Source organism: Budorcas taxicolor, chromosome 23, assembly GCF_023091745.1.
Source record: "Budorcas taxicolor isolate Tak-1 chromosome 23, Takin1.1, whole genome shotgun sequence".
NCBI classification, from domain to species: domain Eukaryota; kingdom Metazoa; phylum Chordata; class Mammalia; order Artiodactyla; family Bovidae; genus Budorcas; species Budorcas taxicolor.
Genome location: NC_068932.1, coordinates 36,921,703 through 36,942,068, shown reverse-complemented (window position 1 = coordinate 36,942,068; position 20,366 = coordinate 36,921,703). Strand labels below are relative to the sequence as shown.

The 20,366-nt window shown below is 46.3% G+C and overlaps 1 protein-coding gene across 1 annotated transcript in view; it reads right to left on the bottom strand.

Annotated features, from left to right (window-relative positions):
- Nucleotides 1–20,366, bottom strand: part of SLC18A2 (solute carrier family 18 member A2) — a 39,351-nt gene that overhangs the window by 3,683 nt on the left and 15,302 nt on the right. Inside the window, exons 9-14 of the mRNA XM_052660693.1 lie at nt 19,106–19,201; nt 5,906–5,984; nt 5,664–5,715; nt 4,726–4,789; nt 2,502–2,621; nt 2,247–2,380 (exon numbers count right to left, since the gene is read on the bottom strand). Coding sequence (XP_052516653.1) covers nt 2,247–2,380; nt 2,502–2,621; nt 4,726–4,789; nt 5,664–5,715; nt 5,906–5,984; nt 19,106–19,201 — 545 coding nt within the window. The remainder of the gene's footprint in view (nt 1–2,246; nt 2,381–2,501; nt 2,622–4,725; nt 4,790–5,663; nt 5,716–5,905; nt 5,985–19,105; nt 19,202–20,366) is intronic.

Sequence of the window (20,366 nt, the reverse complement as noted above, 5' to 3'; positions counted from 1 at the left end):
CCATCATGCCCCTCAAATGGATCTGACATGATGCCTTCAATTACATGCATCAATTATGGGCAGGGAGACACACATTCTCTCTGGTTTTCAATGATTCATCTTGCTAGGCACTTATTAAGTGACATTTTACAGTGGAAGTAGCTTCTGGAAGCCTAGCCCTTATCGCTTTGCCTTCCAGGATTGTCTCTTCCACTTCTTTCAGCACTTTTGTTTTTAAATGAAAAAAAGCCTTGATTTAAGTGTGGGAAGAGGCACAGAGGCCTTCTGCCCATCATGTGTGGACTCCAGAGTGGGAACTGGTCCCCTGACCTCACCCACTTCCTCCAAGACCTCAGATAAGCCCTCGAAGCTGTTACTGACAAACGGATAACACGGTAGCCACTAACGTCTGCTGCTCGGCAAGGGAAGCCCACTGGGCAGTGCTGGGTTATGAGAGTTCTCATCTCACAGAGAGAAGAGAGGGAGGGACCTGAGGGACCGCTGGGCTGACAGACTGCATGAGAGTTAGGTAAGCGCAAGAAAGGAGGGTGGGGTTATGTGGAAACTAGTGACAACTTATTGAGCAGTTACTGTGTGCAGACATGGGGGTCACACTCTGCTGGGATTCCTTCACTGAATCCTCAAACCACCCTGTGAGGTCAAGGCTAAATCGTCTTCCTATGAGAGAGACAGCTTGGCTCCAGGGCCCTGCACTACCTTCTGAGTCTTACACAATCTCCTGGGTGACAGAATTATTTGTAGGTGATTTTTTTTTTTTTTTTTTTTTTTGGTCAAATAGGGTTGGGAGTAATCTTCATTCAGCCTTAATCAGATTGATATGGTGGCAACAGAACAAGAACTATTTTCTGTGATTGCACAGAGAATTTCCTGACCCTGATGGGGGCCAAGGAACTCTGCTGGGGTCAGACAAAGGTGGCCAGGGAACTCAGATGACCAGGCTGGAAAACAGGAAGTGCCCTGAGAGAGATGGGAAAGTTGTTCGGAGCTGGGGAGGCATCAGCAAGAGGAAGAGTCAGATGGGTGTGAGTAATTCAAAGATACCTATTTAAATCCTATATAATAAAGGGCACAAGACCAGTGCTCAGTGCTGGATACACTTCTTAAATATACTGAACAAATTAACAAATGCCCCAAATGCCCCAAACAAAGACTACACACGACCCAACTTCAGGGTCTGTGTCTGCCTTAAAACCTACTCTTTGGGGAAGATCATGAAGAGGGCAATTAAGAAATGCCAAAGCCTTAAAACCCATTTCAGTTCAAACGTCATGGAGAACTTCTGACGTACTCCCAAGAGCACAGTGCAAGGGAACCTCACATCCATTACTAAACAAAAAAATAACATCTCCCCCGGCCTTGCTTCTCTCATTCACTCTTAATCTAAGGCCCTCTTCTTTCAACCAGATGAATGTCCATTAGCATCGGACTTTTAAAAAAAAGTCAGCAGCAGCAGCACCAGGTATGAACACTTATTGGAAAGGGTAAAATGACTGATGCATTTCAAATTTCAAATTTAGAATTGATAACTTTGAATTTGTTCAAAAGGGGAACACTTTATATTCAATACTACATCTTGCCTATAGCTAGGATTCTGGTCATGAAATTGTTAACTTAAACATTATAAAGATGTGCTCACATGTGCCCAAAGGTACATAAAACAATGTTTTCCCATAAGTGTCTATTACCTACATTAAAACCATCTCCAGAGTCTTATGCAGAAGGACTTGAGACACTACTACTGAAAACCATCAGGGTTAGGAGAAAAGCAAACAGGACCAAAAATGGTTGATCTTAGGAGTGAGCACAGGAGGTAAAAAAGTTATGTTCAAGATTTCAAGAAGCTTTGAAAATTAAATTGTTTAATTGTCAATATGCTGCTGCTAAGTCGTGTCAGTCATGTCCGACTCTGTGTGACCCCATAGGTGGCAGCCCACCAGGCTCCCCCATCCCTGGGATTCTCCAGGCAATCTATGTTTATATTTGGTTGACAGAGAGCTATATTGACAGCTAATCTATATATGAAAATTATTTCACTCTTCAAGTGTATAAACATAATGCTTGATACAGTCAAAGAAGTATCTGCTCCATGTGGTATAAACTAAAAAGGAACTCTTACAATTTATATTTGGGGAGTTCTGTTCAAAAGGGGTAGAAATATATTTTAGAACCAAGCCATAAGATGCTAGCCAGAAGACCATGCTAAAATGATCAAGAAACACTTAATTGCATCCTAAAACTTTTCTTACCATTTTTTCTTCCTTGGCAGGTGGACTTCGAAGAAAAAAGCAGAGAGGAGCAAAAAGAATATCAATTATTCCAATAATTGTCATGAGCCATGGAAATCCAATTGCCTTTGCAATAGCCCCACCAGCAGAAGGACCTTTCAGGAAACAGAGAATTAGATGTAGGCAGAAAGATGCAAAGGTTTAAATAATTTTCAGTAGGCATTATCAATCGTGTACTGAGAAAAAAAAGTTCTTTAGGAAACCCAATGTCCTTACCTATGGCATATCCCATACAAAACGCTACATCAGCAATGGCATACACGCTCCCATAGACCGACACGTGCCGCAGGTCGACCAGGTAGCCCATGATGGGCATCATTGATGAATCCACCATGCCTGTGGACAGTCAGGGAACACAGACAGTCTACAGAAAACTGATGGAAACCAACAGCGGGCTGAATGTCAATGACTGTGTCCTAACCTCACAACCCTGCCAAGATTCTTCACCGCTATCTGCCAAGTCTTGAGGCAAACTCCCTACAACAGACCTTTCACTGAAGACAGACTAAAGGTGCCTGAGGCTGGGACTGGAACTCAGACTACTATTTGCCTGTTCCCTGCCTTGCCTCATCTTGTCCTCCACTGTCTGGTAGACAGCACTCAGTCCTCTAGGGGCTTGCCTGCCATTCTGCAGACCCAGAGGGATGCTGGTTACTGGCTGTGTGAACCCTGAGCCTGCTTCCTGTGGGTGCTTTCCTGATTCACTAGTTTCTGGTCCACATCGTCCTCTGCCCTCAAAGAGGGCATACATGCCTCACCCAGCCTCCTCCCCACCCACAGCTTGGCCTCACTCCTAGATTATGAGAGTTAAAGTCAGAAAGCATAGAGAGAATCAGAAGGAACCAGAACAGGAAAGAGTCTAAGGGATTGCCCGGCCCTACTCAGGAAACTAAAATCAAAAGAGGTTTGCTCATTTAGTTGGCTAAAACACCAAAAACCATCACCACTGCCAAGACCTGTATTAGGACCTCTGGTCTCTAAAATAGTCAGAGAACAGGAAGCATAAAGAAAGGATATGTGTATTCGGAGTTCTAAATCCAAACCCCTGGCTGGTTAAGCATCGTCATGCTTTATCTCTCTGAACGTCACTCTCCCCATCAATAAAATGGAGATGATAATGATTGGCTGAATGAGATGATGGCTGTGAACACCCCTGGCAGGGCATTCAAACATCAGATCCTCACCCGCACCCCTACCGAGGTAGGAGGGTAAGGGAAATTTCTTGCATTCAACTAGTATGTGCTGATCACCTGAAATGTGCAAGGTGCTGGGATAAGGGTGAACAGAGCAAAGAGTTGAAAACTAAATTATGATTGTGAGTGATGCTCTGAAGGCGCTGTAAGAAGCTATGTATATGGATACAGATATGTATGTGTATGTGTATGAGTGACTGAAGTTGCTCAGTCATGTCTCTTTGCGACCCCATAGACTGTAGCCTACCAGGCTCCTCTGTCCATGGGATTTTCCAGACAATAGTATTGGAGTGGGTTGCCATTTACTTCTCCAGGGGATCTTCCCAATCCAGGGCTTGAACTTGGGTCTCCCGCATTGTAGACAGACGCTTTACCATCTGAGCCACCAAAGCTCAACAAAGTTGGGTTAGTGAGTGAGTGAAGTCACTCAGTCGTATATGTATGCACGTAAGCTGGGATAACCTAGCCTGGTCTAAGGGGTCAGCAAAGGCTCCATCCTCACTACTGTACCAAAGATCTGACTTCTGCCTTTACCCTGCGACAGATTCACCTTTATCATGATTAATCCGTATATTATAAATGAGAAACAAGCATGTGCTATTTATCTAACATGTGAACGAGATTTTTCCTAACACATTACTTACTGTGCCTCACATTGCTACAAAGATTTATCCCCTTTGCTTGTGAAAATTCCCACAGTACAGCTGGTCATCAATACATCAGTCTACCTTTTCTGTACCAAACCTTATTGAAAACTACATGTGAAGCCTTTGTCCCCCAGCTTCATATGAGAAGGTCTGTGCACAGATATGAGCCCAAACAGATGGGTTCTGAGTAAGCAGTTCTCCTGTTTGCCCAGGCTCAGCAGTCGAGTGTCATTTTGCTTCTGTAAATATCAGGCTTTTACAATACTGGTTTTCAGGAAATAAATAACTAGTTCATGAAAGCCAGTACCTGTGGACAGTCTACAAACTGTACATGAGCTAAGGTGCCACAGCCTCCTGTCAAGCATCTAGAAATTTTAGACTGAGTAACTATAAGTCTGCCCAAGTAAGAACTCTTTTTGTTTGTTTTGGCCACACAGTGCACCATGCAAGATCTTAGTTCCCCAACCAGGAACTGAACCCAAGCCCTTGCTGTAAAAGTGCAGAGTCCTAACCACTGGACTGCCAGGGAAGTTGAGGAACTCTTTCTTGGTACTGGGAAAACAAATTTTTAAATTTAGGCACAAGGCTCCAATGACTTACCAATTGCAAAACCAACTCCGAAGTTGGGAGCTATGAGTCCATAGATGTTTTTTGCAAGAGGAATCTGTAAGAGGAAATACATGTTATGCCAAAAGAACATGCTATTCAACTCTGAATTATCACAGAAAATCTTAAAAATAGGTTTTCTCAGGCCTGTTATGTGTGTTCTCTTCTGAAAGAAGTAGGAGGAGGGAGCAAGATGGGGTTTGGGCAGAAGAGGACCCTCCAAATCTTTAATAGAATTGAAATGGGTTTTGTGACCACCACGAAAAGCTAGTTCACTTCCATATGTGAAAGTTCAGCCTAGCCTATACTCCATTCTTTTAATAGTTATTTTTATTTATTTGGCTGCACTGGGTCTTAGTTGCAACATGCGGGATCTTTAGCTGCAGCATTCGAACGCTTAGTTGCTACATGTGGGATCTAGTTCCCTGACGAGGGATCAAACCCAGGCCTGCTGCACTGGGAGGGCAAAGTCTTAGCCACTGGGCCACCAGGGAAGTGACCATACTCCATTTTTTAAAAGAACCAGAAGGTCTCATTTGGGGTAGATATTAGCCTTTGGTAGATGATGTTTTATTCTAGAAAAACATCTTGCTACTGTTTCTGGCTAGTTGCCCTAAAGTGTTCAAGCCACTGTGATATTTTAGACGCACAGGAAGAGGGGAACAAGGTGAAATAAAAACAATGTAATAAAACATTCTAAATAATTTCCAACTGACATAAAGATAAACCCTTTGGAGACTCTTGTCTGAAGTTTTTAACATGATAAAAAATGAGAAGAAAATGGAAGATTAATAAAACTAAGTGTCAACAAACTTCAAACTGCCATATTTGTTGATGACTCTTGCCCAAAGCAAAAGTTTCATTTACAGGTTATTTCCACCTGTCAAATGTCATCTTCCCCTCCACCCCCCGCAATGTCATCTTTTACTCACACATAAAATGCTCATTCCGACAATTATCATTCCTAGAAGAGCACAAAGCCATCTGTCAAAAAACAAAAAAGCACCATTAAGAAATTATTTCCCCCCCAACCCAGGTTTTCAGTGGAAACAACAGTTTATAGCAGTGAAAGTTTCTAACAGTTATAGTAGTGAAACTAGAAACACTTGGAATTTTTTAAAGTAAGTTTGTTACTGTAACCGAGTGAGTGTTGGGTTGTTTCATTTCATCTTACCTCCCCATTTTGTGTGCGAGGATCCCAAAAACATTGGTTCCAATGAGATAAGAGATGCTAGCTGGCAAGAAAGCCACGCCTGTAAATTTATGAAAGGGACACCTTATCAGTACAGATATCAGTCACGTGTGAGAAAAACTAATAATTGTGAGGCACTACACTTGTGATGAGAGCTGAGGAAATGAAGCCCTGGGACCTGCACCCAAGCAGCTAATATCCGGTGTCTGATGGAGCTAGTCTGGACTCCACACGGCTTATCCGCCCACACGAAGCTGCCGCCTCTACAGAAATGAGATTCCTCCCTCTATCGTGGGCTTCATCTCGCCCCCACCTCTGCCTAGTGGTGGGTTTTACCAGGCGAGTTGGGGTGGATGACAGTGATGGCTCCTGGCTGTGGAGCTGCCAGCTGCCACCCCACACAGGCAGTGACCAGTGGTGGTCATCCGCTCCCAGGTGCCTCCCTTTGTATGTGTACAGCAGAACAAAGACACAGGAACTGACAACAGTCAGGAACACTGAGATGAGCACAAGGAAGAAAACATTAAAACTCTCCCACGCTCCATCACTCAGATAATCCCACAGTTGTTTTCCCTTGCAAGTTCTATGTACATAAATAAATGCATAAGCACAGGAGTTTTGTGTCTTTAAAAAAAAATAGTATTATACCTACGGTTCTACATCCTGCTTTTTTTTTTAAAGATTTATTTCTTTATTTTTGGCTGTGCTGGGTCTTCATTGCTGGTCAGGCTTTTCCCTAGTTGTAGCGAGCGGAGCTACTCTTCCTTACAGTGGCTCTCTTGTTGGGCCCACAGGCTTCAGCAGTTGCAGTTCCTGGGCTCTAGAGCACAGGCTCAGGAGTGGCACATGGGCTTAGTTGTCCCGTGGCATGTGGGGTCCTCCAGGGATCGAACCAGGGATCAAACCCGTGTCTCCTAAAATGGCAGGCGGATTCCCTACCACTGAGCCACTCGAGAAGCCCCATCCTGCTTTCAATTCCCTTTATGAACATCTGTGCATGCCAGATAAATAAGTAAATAAATGCGTGGTCATTTTTTTGTGGCCAAATCCTATGTGACTGACAGTTTCATGTTTTCCCAGGAGAGGAACTTTGCAAGTCCCAAGCTGAGTTCACAGCTGACGAGGGCGATGGTTGCCTTGAACATGCCTCTCTGCCTTGAATAGGAAAGCCTACTCAAGCCAGCCCATGCTTGGTGGCCAGGGCATTTGTCCACATCAGCTCCATCTGGCTTCCACCCATCCTTAGGACAATAGGACAATCTCTTTTCCAAAGATGGCTTTTCAAACTTCTCACACTTTTGGTGTTTCCCCTTGAAATCCAGAAATACCAGGCTGGTTCCTAAGCCTTGCCTACAAGTGGTAAATGTTGCTTTGTTCCCAATCATCTGACTGCATAAATGGTCAGCAGCTCCCCACTCACTCCAAAGGCCCAGGGCCAGAGTCCTCCTTGTACAGGCAGCTCACTAGCACACGAGCAGCAAGTGTGATCTTACCTCTCCAAAGACACACTGGCTCCCCCACAGGCACTAACACAAGCCATCAAACTCTCAGATACACAGTATTGAAGGAAATCAAAAAAGGGGATATATGTAAACATACAGCAGATTGCATTTTGCTGTACAGTAGAAACTAAAACAACATTGTAAAGCAACTATGATCCAATAAAAATTAATTAACAAAGAAAAAACTCCAGAAAGGCCAAGCTTCCCAGAACAGAAGGGACTTCAACAGTGATTGCTTACGGGAGCTAAATCTAAAACCAAATCATTCTAGATTTGATAATCTGGAAAATAACAATTAAGTGCAATCTCATTTCACGTTCCAGGAAACCATTTCCATCACACTTAGCAACATACAGTGGCCACACAATTGCTAGAGGTGACAGGATACAGCAAACATCACCGGCAGCTCACGCCCAGCTCAGTGCTGGGCTGCAGCAAAGACAACGGGCACAACATGGTCCTGATCACCATGAGAGTCACTTCAAAGGATCAGAGGACATCTGAACTACGACATGGCTGAGCTGGGGTTGCACACAGGTACCAGTGCCGTGATCAGGGAACCAGAGTCTGAAGCTGGCAAAGCTCCCCAAAGCAGCTGGTGTTTAAACCTGACCCTGGCAGGGGCATAGCAGAGAACTAAATTAGTCTGGAGATGTAAGAAATCATGAGGGCCTTTGTCTGAGGATGAGTGTCAGGAGGCATTAATGAATGAAGCACACAAACTATCAGAAAAGTGACAGCATGGATACTGTGATAAAGAGCCGCTGACATTCAGCTTCAGCATCAGAGAAACAAAAGGAAAACAGAGTGGGGGGCCCAGGCCCACCTGACGGCACAGCTGCCATTCTGCCCAGACAGTGACCGCCCTGGGGACTGAAGTCCCAAATGAGATGATCTGGTTTTTCTAGAGAAGCTGGAACTCCAGATTCTTACACGAAGTCACCTGATTTTTACACGCTGGCAATTCGTATTTTAAAAACATAAACCTCATGCCAACACCTGTGCCAGCCAAATAAAACATACTTCTAGGCTGCATTTGGCCCAGAACCTGAGCAGAGGTTGGAGAAAGTGGTTGGTACAGCATCTGGCCAGAATGCCTTGCTGGTGACTCCTGACTCCCCAGATGGAACATGGGAAGCATCACTGAAGCCAAAACTTCAAAGCAGGGATGCAGACAAGCTCAGGGGATGCCCCAGATGAGCTACGTCTTCCCAGGCAAACCAGCTGGGATGCTGAGTGCACAGGAGTAACCCAGGAGCCAGCACAGATCATTTTCCACGGACGGCAAACAGAGCTGACCCTTGAACAATATGAGTTTGAACTGCTCAGATTCACTTGCGTCTAGATTTTTTTCAATAGTAAATACTACAGCTCTACAAGCCCCACGGTTGGGTGAACCCACACCTGTGGAACCACAGACACCAAGGCAACTATAAATTATAGCGAATTTCCAACTGTGAGGAGGGTCAGTGCTTCTAACCACCCCCCACTGTTCAAAGGTCAGCTGTACTCTCAGATGGCAAACACCAACTTCATGATTCTCTAGCCAGAAGCATGGAATTAGGAGGGGGGCAACAAGGTGTTCATTTCAGCTGGGGATTTACCAGCTGAGGCTTGAATGGGTCACTTGAACCTCGAGCCAGAGACAGCAACAGCTCCCACTGCACACTTTGAGGATCACGTGGCAAAGTGAGCACCAAGGGCCTTGGCACCTGCCCTCCCAGCCTGATCCCTGTGCCGTCACTCCACACTCACCCCACCTGACCCACCATTCACCCTGGCACGCTGACCTTCCCCACACTGCAGCAAGCTGCTGTGGGCGGGGACCACTTCATCTGTCTCCCTGCAGCCTTGCTCCGCAGCGGCACACAGGAGGTGCCTAGAACCAGCTGACCATTCAGAGGAAAGACCCTGAGCAAGGGCGTTCACTTCACAAAGCTGAAGGCCGTCCCTCGAAGGCACCCCCACTGGTCCAGCAGCCTGCCCCATGGGGAAACAGGCAGGGTGCGTGTTCGGGAGCCCAGAGGGCCCCCTTCTCCCTCCAAGGTGCAGACAGGGCCACACACGTTCTTTGGACCTCAGGCTCCAAGCTCCCGATTCGTGTTCTGACACAGCCTCTGCATCCTCGGCCTTCTGGGACCTCCACCACCTACATCATCGACGGAGCCAGCCTCTCGGAACTCAGAGAGACCTCAGTGGGCCTCACGGAGGAACTGCTCCAGTGTTCCAAGAGGGGGCCATCCATCTCTGCTTTAGAGACCAAGGGTGGCAACCTACTACCTTTCCAGACAGCCTTTCAGGGGCACCTCCTAGGACAGGGCGGGCACCCTGACACCAAGCCCTAAGCCTTCCCATCATCTCCACCCACCAGCCCTGGTTTACATTCCAGAGCCAAGAGCAGCAGGCTTCAACCCCCACCTCATGAGACCCTAGACCAGAGGGGCAGAGCTGCCAGGTCTCCAGGAAAGAGCTGTGCGGCCTCCTGGCACTGGATCCTCACCTTGGGGACAGGCCCAGCCTGGGGTCTCCTCACCTGACTGGGAGGGGCCCGAGGGGCTCAGGAGAGGTGGGCAGCAAGGTGCCAAGGGCCCACATGGTGGGGAGTGGGGGGAGATCCCCCCTACACAGGAGATGACACTGCAAATGGGAACAGAAATCTGATTCTCTGAAGGAAACACAAGTCTAGCTCTGGGGCAAGGAAGGAGCCAGGTCACTGGTGGAAAGGTATGGGGCTGGGGCACCATCTGGCCGGAGAGATAAGCCCTGCAAGAGGTCCTCCTGATGAAATCTAGGCAGCCTGTGGCCCGCTATCTAATCTGGATGGCCTGGGTCCCTGACTGACGTGAAAGACTTGACTGTGTTTACGTGTCTGGAGAGGAAGGAGGCGAGGCCGCTGAAGAGCCCTGCGTACGGCCAGGACGTGGTCAATTAGGGCGATGAGTCAGTTAATTGGAGAAAACAGAAACACCACCGCAGCATCTCTGCCCAGGAGCACGTGCAAAGCCAACACGTACGCTCCACTCACAGCCACGCGCCACACCCCCAACACACACACACACGCACACACAGACACACACACAGACACAGAGACACACACACAGACACACACACAGACACACACACAGACACACAGACACACAGACACACACACAGACACAGACACACAGACACACAGACACACACACAGACACACACACACAGACACACAGACAGACACACACACAGACACAGACACACAGACACACACACAGTCACACAGACACAGAGACACACACAGACACAGACACACAGATACACACAGACACACAGACACACACACAGACACACACACAGACACACACACACACAGACACACAGACACACACACAGACACACACACACAGATACACACAGACACACACACAGACACACTCACAGACACACAGACACAGACACACAGACAGACACACACAGACAGACACACAGACACACACACAGACACACACACACAGCAGCATCTCTGCCCAGGAGCACGTGCAAAGCCAACACATAGCTCCACTCACAGCCATGCGCCACCCCTCCCAACACACACACACACACACACACACACACACACAGACACACACACACACACACACACAGCACTGCCTGAGGACCCCTGGAGGCCTGGAGCAGCATCTTTGCCCAGGAGCACATGCAAAGCCAACACGTAGCTCCACTCACAGCCACGCGCTACCCCACAACACACACAGACACACACAGACACAGACACAGACACAGACACAGACACACACACACACACACACACACGGCACTGCCTGAGGACCCCTGGAGGCCCGGAGCAGCATCTTTGCCCAGGAGCACATGCAAAGCCAATACGTAGCTTCACTCACAGCCACGTGCCACCCCACAACACACACAGACACACACACAGACACAGACACACACACAGACACACACACAGACACGCACAGACACACACACACAGACACACACAGACACACACACACACATACAGACACAGACACACACACACACAGCAGCATCTCTGCCCAGGAGCATGTGCAAAGCCAACACGTAGCTCCACTCACAGCCATGCGCCACACCCCAACACACACACACACAGACACACAGACATGCACAGACACACAGACACACACACACACAGACACATACACACACACACAGACACACACACAGACACACACACACACAGCAGCATCTCTGCCCAGGAGCACGTGCAAAGCCAACACATAGCTCCACTCACAGCTACACACCACCCCCCAACACACACAGACACACAGACACACACACACACAGAGACACACACACACACACACACACACACACGGCACTCCCTGAGGACCCCTGGAGGCCCAGAGCAGCATCTTTGCCCAGGAGCACATGCAAAGCCAACATGTAGCTCCACTCACAGCCACGCGCCACACCCCCAACACACACAGACACACAGACACACACACACACACAGACACACACACACACACAGCATCATCTCTGCCCAGGAGCATGTGCAAAGCCAACACGTAGCTCTACTCCCAGCCACGTGCCACCCCCCCAACACACACACACAGACACACACACACACAGACACACAGACACACACACACACGGCACTCCCTGAGGACCCCTGGAGGCCCAGAGCAGCATCTTTGCCCAGGAGCACATGCAAAGCCAACATGTAGCTCCACTCACAGCCACGCGCCACACCCCCAACACACACACACACACACACACACACACACACACACACACACACACACACACACAGCACTGCCTGAGGACCCCTGCAGGCCCCAGTCAGCACAGGCCAGAGGGAAAGAGCCCGAGAAAAACACCTCCCATGGTGTCATCCACTGGTATCAGCACTGAGATGGAAGCTGTCTGATCCTTTGCAGAACTGCTATTCGCTAACTTGAAGACAGAAGCCCATGCCTCCTGCGAAGCACTAAGCTCACCTTAGGACCCTGGGGAGCCTCCACAGTTCCTCAGTCACCTCCATAGCCAGGAAGTTCAGAGTGAGATTTCTGCTGAGAACTGGCCTTAGTTGAGCTCCCAGAATCTTTCCTCCTTCACTGAATGACTCTTGTTGTTGACGGTTTGGTTTTGTGGCATAATCCACAGACCAGACAATTCTGCGTACCCTTTTAAAGGACACAGTTCACTGGTTTGTAGTATATCCACAGGGCTGTGAAACCACCATTAAGATTTAATTTCAGAATGCTTTCATCACCCACAAAAGAAATCTCACACCCTTTAGCAGTCTCTCCACATCCAGCCCAGCTTCTAGCCATTTGGGGCTTTTTAATGAAGGATTTTTATTTTTTTAATTAAAGAACACAGAAATTCAGTGCAGACCCCCAAAGGACTAGTCCCCAGGCCAGGCCAACTGGAATAAGTCTGGAAGATGAGGGACCAGCCCCAACCAGAGGGCAGCATTTGTGAAGACGCCTCTGCAAGGGCTGCGCAAGCTCACCCGAGGAAGGTAGTGCGGTACGGTGCGGTGCTGTGCTCAGTTGCTCAGCTGTGTCTGACCCTTTGCGACCCCGTGGACTGCAGCCCGCCAGGCTCCTCTGTCCATGGGGATTCTCCAGGCCAGAATACTGGAGTGGGTTGCCATGCCCTCCTCCAGGGGATCTTCCTGACCCAGGGATCAAACCCAGGTCTCCCACATTGCAGGCAGATTCTTTACCAGCTGAGTCACCAGGGAAGACCAAGAATACTGGAGTGGGTAGCCTATCCCTTCTCCAGGGGGTCTTCCCAACCCAGGAATCAAACTGGGATCTCCTGCATTGCAGGCAGATTCTTTACCAGCTGAGCTACCAGAGAAGGTTGGGGGGCTCTAAAAATGTGGGTTTATTCAGAACTGAGAGTCTCCATCTGAAGATGTCAGTACGTAACGTGAAAGAACTGTGAAAAGAAACTAAACTTCTGGGAAGGACAACTGATAAATTCTTAAAGAAATGTGTACATGCAAGACCTAGTCTTCAGATATTAAGCAGGATTCTCAGGCTACAGTAATTAAATAGTAAGGTATTGACAAGGGGATACAGGCAGACAAATGGAACACAAGAGAGAAACCCAGAAACAGACCCAAGAACGAAATGGTCGTTTCCAGCAAGTTGGACATGGGAAATATCAGATGGATTCCAGGGCGCCCGGCTGTAGGGCTGGCTGGCTACAAAGAGAACAGTAACATCAGGTCCTTCTCACACTCTTTTACAGCAAAAGGCATTCTCTGTAAAACCAAGAGCTAAATGCAAAAAAAAAAAAAAAAAAAAAGCAACTCATACATTTATTGAAGGAAACTCAGTGAAACCATAATCTTGACATAGGAAAGGCCTTCCTGAACCTGACTTGAAATGATGGAAAAGCCTGCTAAGTCTGACTCATGGCATTTTAAATGTTCCAAGTGACAAACAGGAAAACAAAAAAACCTGAGAACACCTATTAAGTCAAAAGACATAAAACAAAGGGCGATATTTGCAAAAGATCTGATAAAGATTAATATCTGAACATACAAAGAACACAAATTTCTAAAAAAGGATGAAACAATAGAAAAAATGGGCAAAGGATATTAATCAGAAATCCACAGTAAAGGGAATAGATATGGATAATAAACATATGAAAAGGTGCTCAATTTCACTCACAAAGCAGAAATAAATCAATATGAGATCCCCTTTCTCACATACACTCAATGTGGAATGGCTGATAACACCTGTTTTAGTGCAAGGCTACCAAATATCAAAACACAATTTAAGTTTAGGAATTTGCCCTATAGATACAGGTACTTTCACACTTGAGCAGGAATACATGGAAAGGATATTTCACTGCAGTGTGGTTTCTAATGGCAAAAACTGGGATGAAACCAAATGTCCAGCTAAGGACAGGTAGGAAATGTATGGTATAATCATAACACAGAACAGAAAGAAATCACTAGTAGGAATGATGGGGATGTCCCTAGTGGTCCAGTGGCTAAGATGCCACACTCCCAGTGCAGGGGGCCCAGGTTCGATCCCTGGTCAGGGATCCAGATTCTACATGCAGCAACTAAGTGTTTGCACGCCATAACTAAAGATCCTGCTCAGCCAAATAAATAAATATTTAAATTTTAAAAAGGAATGATGTTGTTTAGTTGCCGAGTCATTTCTGACAATTTTGCGACCCCCCTGAACAGTAGCCCTTCAGGCTCCTCTGTCCATGGAATTGTCTTGGCAAGAACGCTGGAGTGGGTTGCCATTTCCTTTTCCAGGAGATCTTCCTGACCCAGGGATTGAACCTGCATCTCCTGTATTACAGGCGGATTCTTTACCACTGAGCCATCTGGGAAGCCAGATCCAGTTAAACAGGGCAGACTGAATCTACAGGGTTTTCTAAATTCCACTTAAATTTTAGTAAAGGAATAAAAGAAAACTATAGACCCTCCGCTGTCTGCTCAAGGAGAAACAAAATGAAAAAGCAAAATGCAGTGAGAAGGAGGATCAACCAGAGGGAGAGAAGTGAGGTACATGGCAGAGAGCTCCAGAACCTTCCACCCTCACACAGAGTGGGCAGAAACAGTGAGACCTTCATGCCTCAGAACCCAGGACGTTCAGGAGCTGAAGGCTGCAGGTGCTGTGAACGTAAGGCTGAGAGTGGAGGCTGTCAACCAGAAAGAGGCTGAACCGCCCCCTCACCCGCCCCGTCCTCAGTGGTTCAACTGGCAGGAGACAGTTTCTTGAGAGAGACTGAACTGAAGAGGTTCAAAGACCCCAGGTAATGACACGGGAGGCTGAAACAAGGAGGGGGAGAGAGTCTTCCTACTAAATAGTAGGAGGATATTCTTTCAACAACCCCATCACCACTCCCTAACACATACACAAAACCACTCAGAGAAAATATGAAAAGACTCTTCAAGTGTATGATATGATGACATCAATTATAAAAGCTCAGTTGAGTTCAGAGGATGACGATGAAGAAATCAGTGGAAACAGGAAAGGCAAGATAAGAAATTAAAGCATAAAATGTAGGGTCCAACATCTGACCCACCAGAGCACCAGAAAAGAGCAGACAGAAAATGGAAGAGGGGTAGGATTAAAGAAATAATATAAAAAGATTTCCCAGAACTGAAAGAAGGGGTTTCCTAAGTGAGGAGGCTGACTATGCGACTGCCCAGCAGAGTGGAGGAAAACAAGACTCCTGTCAGTCACCATCGTGGATGCTCAAAACCTAGAGACAAACAGAAGACCCTTCAAGCTCCTACAGAAGATGGGGAATGAGGACACTGGCCTCCTCAACAGCGACCCTGGCTGCCAGAACAGGGCAGTGGCCTCAAAACTCTGAAGGAGGACTTCCCTGGTGGTGAAGTGGTTAGGGCTCCATGCTTCCAAGGCAGGGAACGTGGGTTTGATCCCTGGTTGGGGAACTAAGATCCCACATGCCACACAGTGTGGTCCAAAAAAATATTTTTTTTATAAGATTCTGAAGGAAAAGCATTTCCAACCAAGAATTATATACCCAAACAGACTAAGTCAATCAAACTCAGGATAAAATTGAGGCAAGGATGCGTGTGTGTGTGCTAAGTTGCTTCAGTCATGACCAACTCTTTGCAACCCTATGGACTGTAGCCCAGCAGGCTCCTCTGTCCATGGGATTCTCCAGGCAAGAACACTGGAGTGGGGTGCCATGCCCTCCTCTGTAGAGACACTTTCAGATATGCAGGATCCCAGAGGACTTTTACCTCAGGAAGCTGCTGGAGGATGCGTTCCAGCATAATGAGAATGCAAACCAAAGAGACGAGTGCTTGAGAGGAGGGTACAGGAAACAGCAGAGAGGCAAAGAAGATGCCCAGATATTAGAAGAGAAAAGTCTCACGATGGCCTAGAGCACACGTCTGGACTGGAGACAGAATGACGTGGAACAGACGTCCACAAACAAGCAAAAACACAGAAAGGATAGGTCTGTGGTGCACTTGGCTGTATTTAGAGGGTCTCTCATCTCTGCAGGAGAGTTTGAGGGATATATTCACAAATGCTACACAGGAATCTAAGGAAATGGAAAGACAGCAATTACTACCTACAGGAAAAACAGGCAGCTTGTAAAAGAGAAAGAAACCACTAGTATTCTACTAGTTAAGACTCCGCGCTTCCACTGCAGGGGCCCTGGGTTCAACCCCTGGCTAGGGAACGAGATTCCACACACACACTAAAAGGAAATAATCACAGAACCCTATACAGCTCATCTTTGAACAATATTTACACAGTCAGAGTAATGTCAACACTGAAAGCCAACGTAAAGAAAATCTGTTAGAGAATTGTTTTAGGAAAACAGAGGATGAGAAAACATGTGAGTTGTTTGTTTGATATTCTCAGGTAGAGCAATAATGGCATTAAAGCTTCATCTATTATATTAGGAAGCTGGTGGACAAGTCAGAAATTGGAAAATAAAAAAAATAAGAGTGTACATGTTATTGAGAGACAACAAGGAATTAGCAGAAGAAATAACTAAAAGAGTTGAGGGTGAACAAAATTTGAGGAAGGGATTGGAGATGAGAAGGCATTGAGAAAAGACTGCTGTCTTTTCACTACGACTTGTATAATATTTTACTTAAAAATTAAGTACATATGTAATTTTGATAAAAATTAAAATTTAACTGTGAAAAGTAAATCTGTGCATTCTGACAAAGAAACAGGAAAAAACAAGAGGTCACACAGTGATGTACATGACAAGATTTGACACGGGTTGGGTTTTCAAGCATTGCACACAGATGGCACAGAACCAGAAAAGACACAAAACTGTTAACAGAGGACTGGGCTGGGAGAAGGGGAAAGATGCATATGAGATTTTTTTTTTTAATTTTACTTCCTCATTCCCTGTACTTCGGTTTTGAACAAGAAGCATGAAAGCGAAAGTGAAAGTCTCTTAATTGTGTCTGACTCTTTGCGAGCCCATGGGCTATACAGTCCATGGAATTCTCCAGACCAGAATGCTGGACTGGATAGCCATTCCCTTCTCCAGGGGATCTTCCCAATCCAGGGGTCGAACCCACGATTGCTGCACTGCAGGCGGATTCTTTACCAGCTGACTTACCAAGGAAGCCACCAGCAAGCATGAATTACTCTATAAATAAAAAACACTCTAAAAAAATTCATCCTCTTAAAAACTAAGTTTGTAATGGATAAAGATGATGTGGTATATATATATAAAATGGAATACTACTCAGCCATGAAAAGAATGAAATAATGCCATTCCAGCAACATGGATGGACCTAGAGATTATCATACTAAGGGAAGTAACTCAAACAGAGAAAGACAAATAGCATGTGATACTACTTGTATGGGGAATCTAAAATTTGACACAAATGAACTTATTTAGGAAACAGAAACAGATTTAGACATGGAAGACAAAATATATAGTTGCCAAACAGGGAAGGTGGGGAGGGATAAATTAGGAGCTTGGTATTAGCAGATACAAATTACTACATGCTGCTGCTGCTGCTAAGTCGCTTCAGTCGTGTCCGACTCTGTGCAACCCCATAGACAGCAGCCCACCAGGCTCCCCTGTCCCTGGGATTCTCCAGGCAAGAACACTGGAGTGGGGTGCCATTGCCTTCTCCAATGCATGAAAGTGAAAAGTGAAAGTGAAGTCTCTCAGTCGTGTCCAACTCTTCACGACCCCATGGACTGCAGCCCACCAGGCTCCTCCGTCCATGGGATTTTCCAGGCAAGAGTACTAGAGTGGGGTGCCATTGCCTTCTCCACAAATTACTACATACAAAATAAATAAACAACAAGAGCCTACTCTACAGCACAGAGAACTATACTCAATATCCTGTAATAAACCATAATGTAAAAGAATATGTAAATATAAGCTTGGGCCTTCCCAGGAGGCACAGTGGTAAAGAATCTGTCTGCCAGTACAGGAGACACAGAGACTCAGGTTTGATCCCTGGGTCAGAAAGATCTGGGGGATGAAATTTTCCTGGAAAACTCTGACAGAGGAGCCTGGTGGGCTACAGTTTGCAGAGTTGTGAAGAGTCAAACACGACTGAGTGACTGAGCAGGCACGCATGCATAATTGGATCACTCTGCTTTACACCAGAAACTAACAAAAAAGTGTAAATCAACTATACTTAAATGTTTTGAAAAATTGTTTAGTTGCTAAGTCCTGTCTGACTCTTTAGCCGCCCCATGGACTATAGCCTGCCAGGCTCCTCTGTCCATGGGATTTGCCCGGCAAGAATACAAGAATGGGTTGCCATTTCCTTCTCCGGGGGATCTTCCTGACCCAGGGACCAACTCGCATCTCCTGCAACACAAGTGGATTTTTTACCACTGAGCCACTAGGGAAGCCCCCTTGAAAAATAAAACTAAGTTTCTCGTTATTCTCTTTTCCATAAACTTGATTGCTGTCCACATACATTTAATACAATAGTTCAGCTGCCGAAACATGAGGAAATACTGAATGCATCTTTTCTCTCTCATTTCTGGTCTTTGTATTAACTGCACCTCTATCAGGCATGATGCAAAATCTGGAGCTGAAAGAAACCCCAAAGCTCATTGCTAATCTAAGCACTGATCCCCTTAAGTGTCAAACTGAAACAATCACTTTATCATCCTGCCACCAGCCGCTCAGCAGGGCTACAGTGATGAGACCTACCCTGGGGAGACAGTTCTAGAATCAGAAGTGCCCAGCCCAGTCTTACCCAGCTGCCACTTGTGGGAACACATGGTCTCCATCATCCAGATCGGCAGGGCTGGCTCCAGCATGGCAATCCCCATGTTTGCGAAGCAGATGGACCCTTTAAGGAAGGAAGAGGGTTAGTGTCCTTCTGTTTGGGGTCTCCAGTGTCCCCTACCATTCCCAAATACAGCTAAATCCCATGTGCCCACAGCCAGAACAATCAGCTGAGAAACCCAGAACTTCTACTTTTGTAAGAATAACAGATCAAGGGGATGGTGGGGAGGGTTGTTTCTTTTTAGTATTGTTATTACTTAAGACAACTAGCATCTCAGAGTCATAAAGTTTGGAACTGGAGAAAGGCTTAGAGATCACTAGGTTTAAATTTTCCCAATTTATTAGGGAAGTAATGTGCTTGAGGCCACTCAGCAGCTCAGACTGATCACACACAGACCCAGGCAACCTGAGGCTCCTACATTTTGTGCAATCACACAGATATTTCTAATGATGCCCCTGGTTGCTTGAAATTCCAGTGCACTTGGTACAAATATCCTGGTGAGGAATTTTTCTTTTTAAACAACTATACCTATAGGGTAAACATCCATCATCACTGTGTTAACCAGAACCCTTGGTAAATGCAGAACCTTTGGGGAAAAAACACACACACACACCCTCCTGTCCCCATTATTCTGAAAGCTTCCTCTGCTGTGCGCTGTGAATCGTCTAATTTTCTAGACTTCTGATTCAAAGAACATCGTGCAACCATAATTAAGGTGCTTACAGATGAAGAAAGATTTTTTTTTTTCATTCTTTGTAAATTTAAAGACAGAACATAAAAATGATATTGAAATGGCTGGACTACCTTCACTCACCTACTTTGTGTTTCCTTAGATTCTGTATTTGTCTATTTGACATTAACTATAGGGCCAAACTAACCAGGGTTGTTCGTGTCTCCCCTGTGATCCAGAGCCCATATTCTGAGCTCCCTCTTTATCAGCTCTGACCCACGGCACCAGTGACCCCTCCCCACCCTAAATTCACCCAGGGAACTGGGGAGAGCACCCAGACTGGGATTATTGAAACTAGCCAACCCTAAGCTGCTTACCCTGCCCTGATATTCACACAGAAGCCCCTAGGATCTGGCCTGGGCTTTCCCCAGCCCCTTTCTGCCTGTTGACCAAACCAGCTCCCCATGTGGCCCTGAGCAGTGTGGCATGCTCCCTTTTCTTGGGAAACACAACTAACAAAATCTTCCTCCAGCGGTGTTGACCTCTCTGGGTCATCAC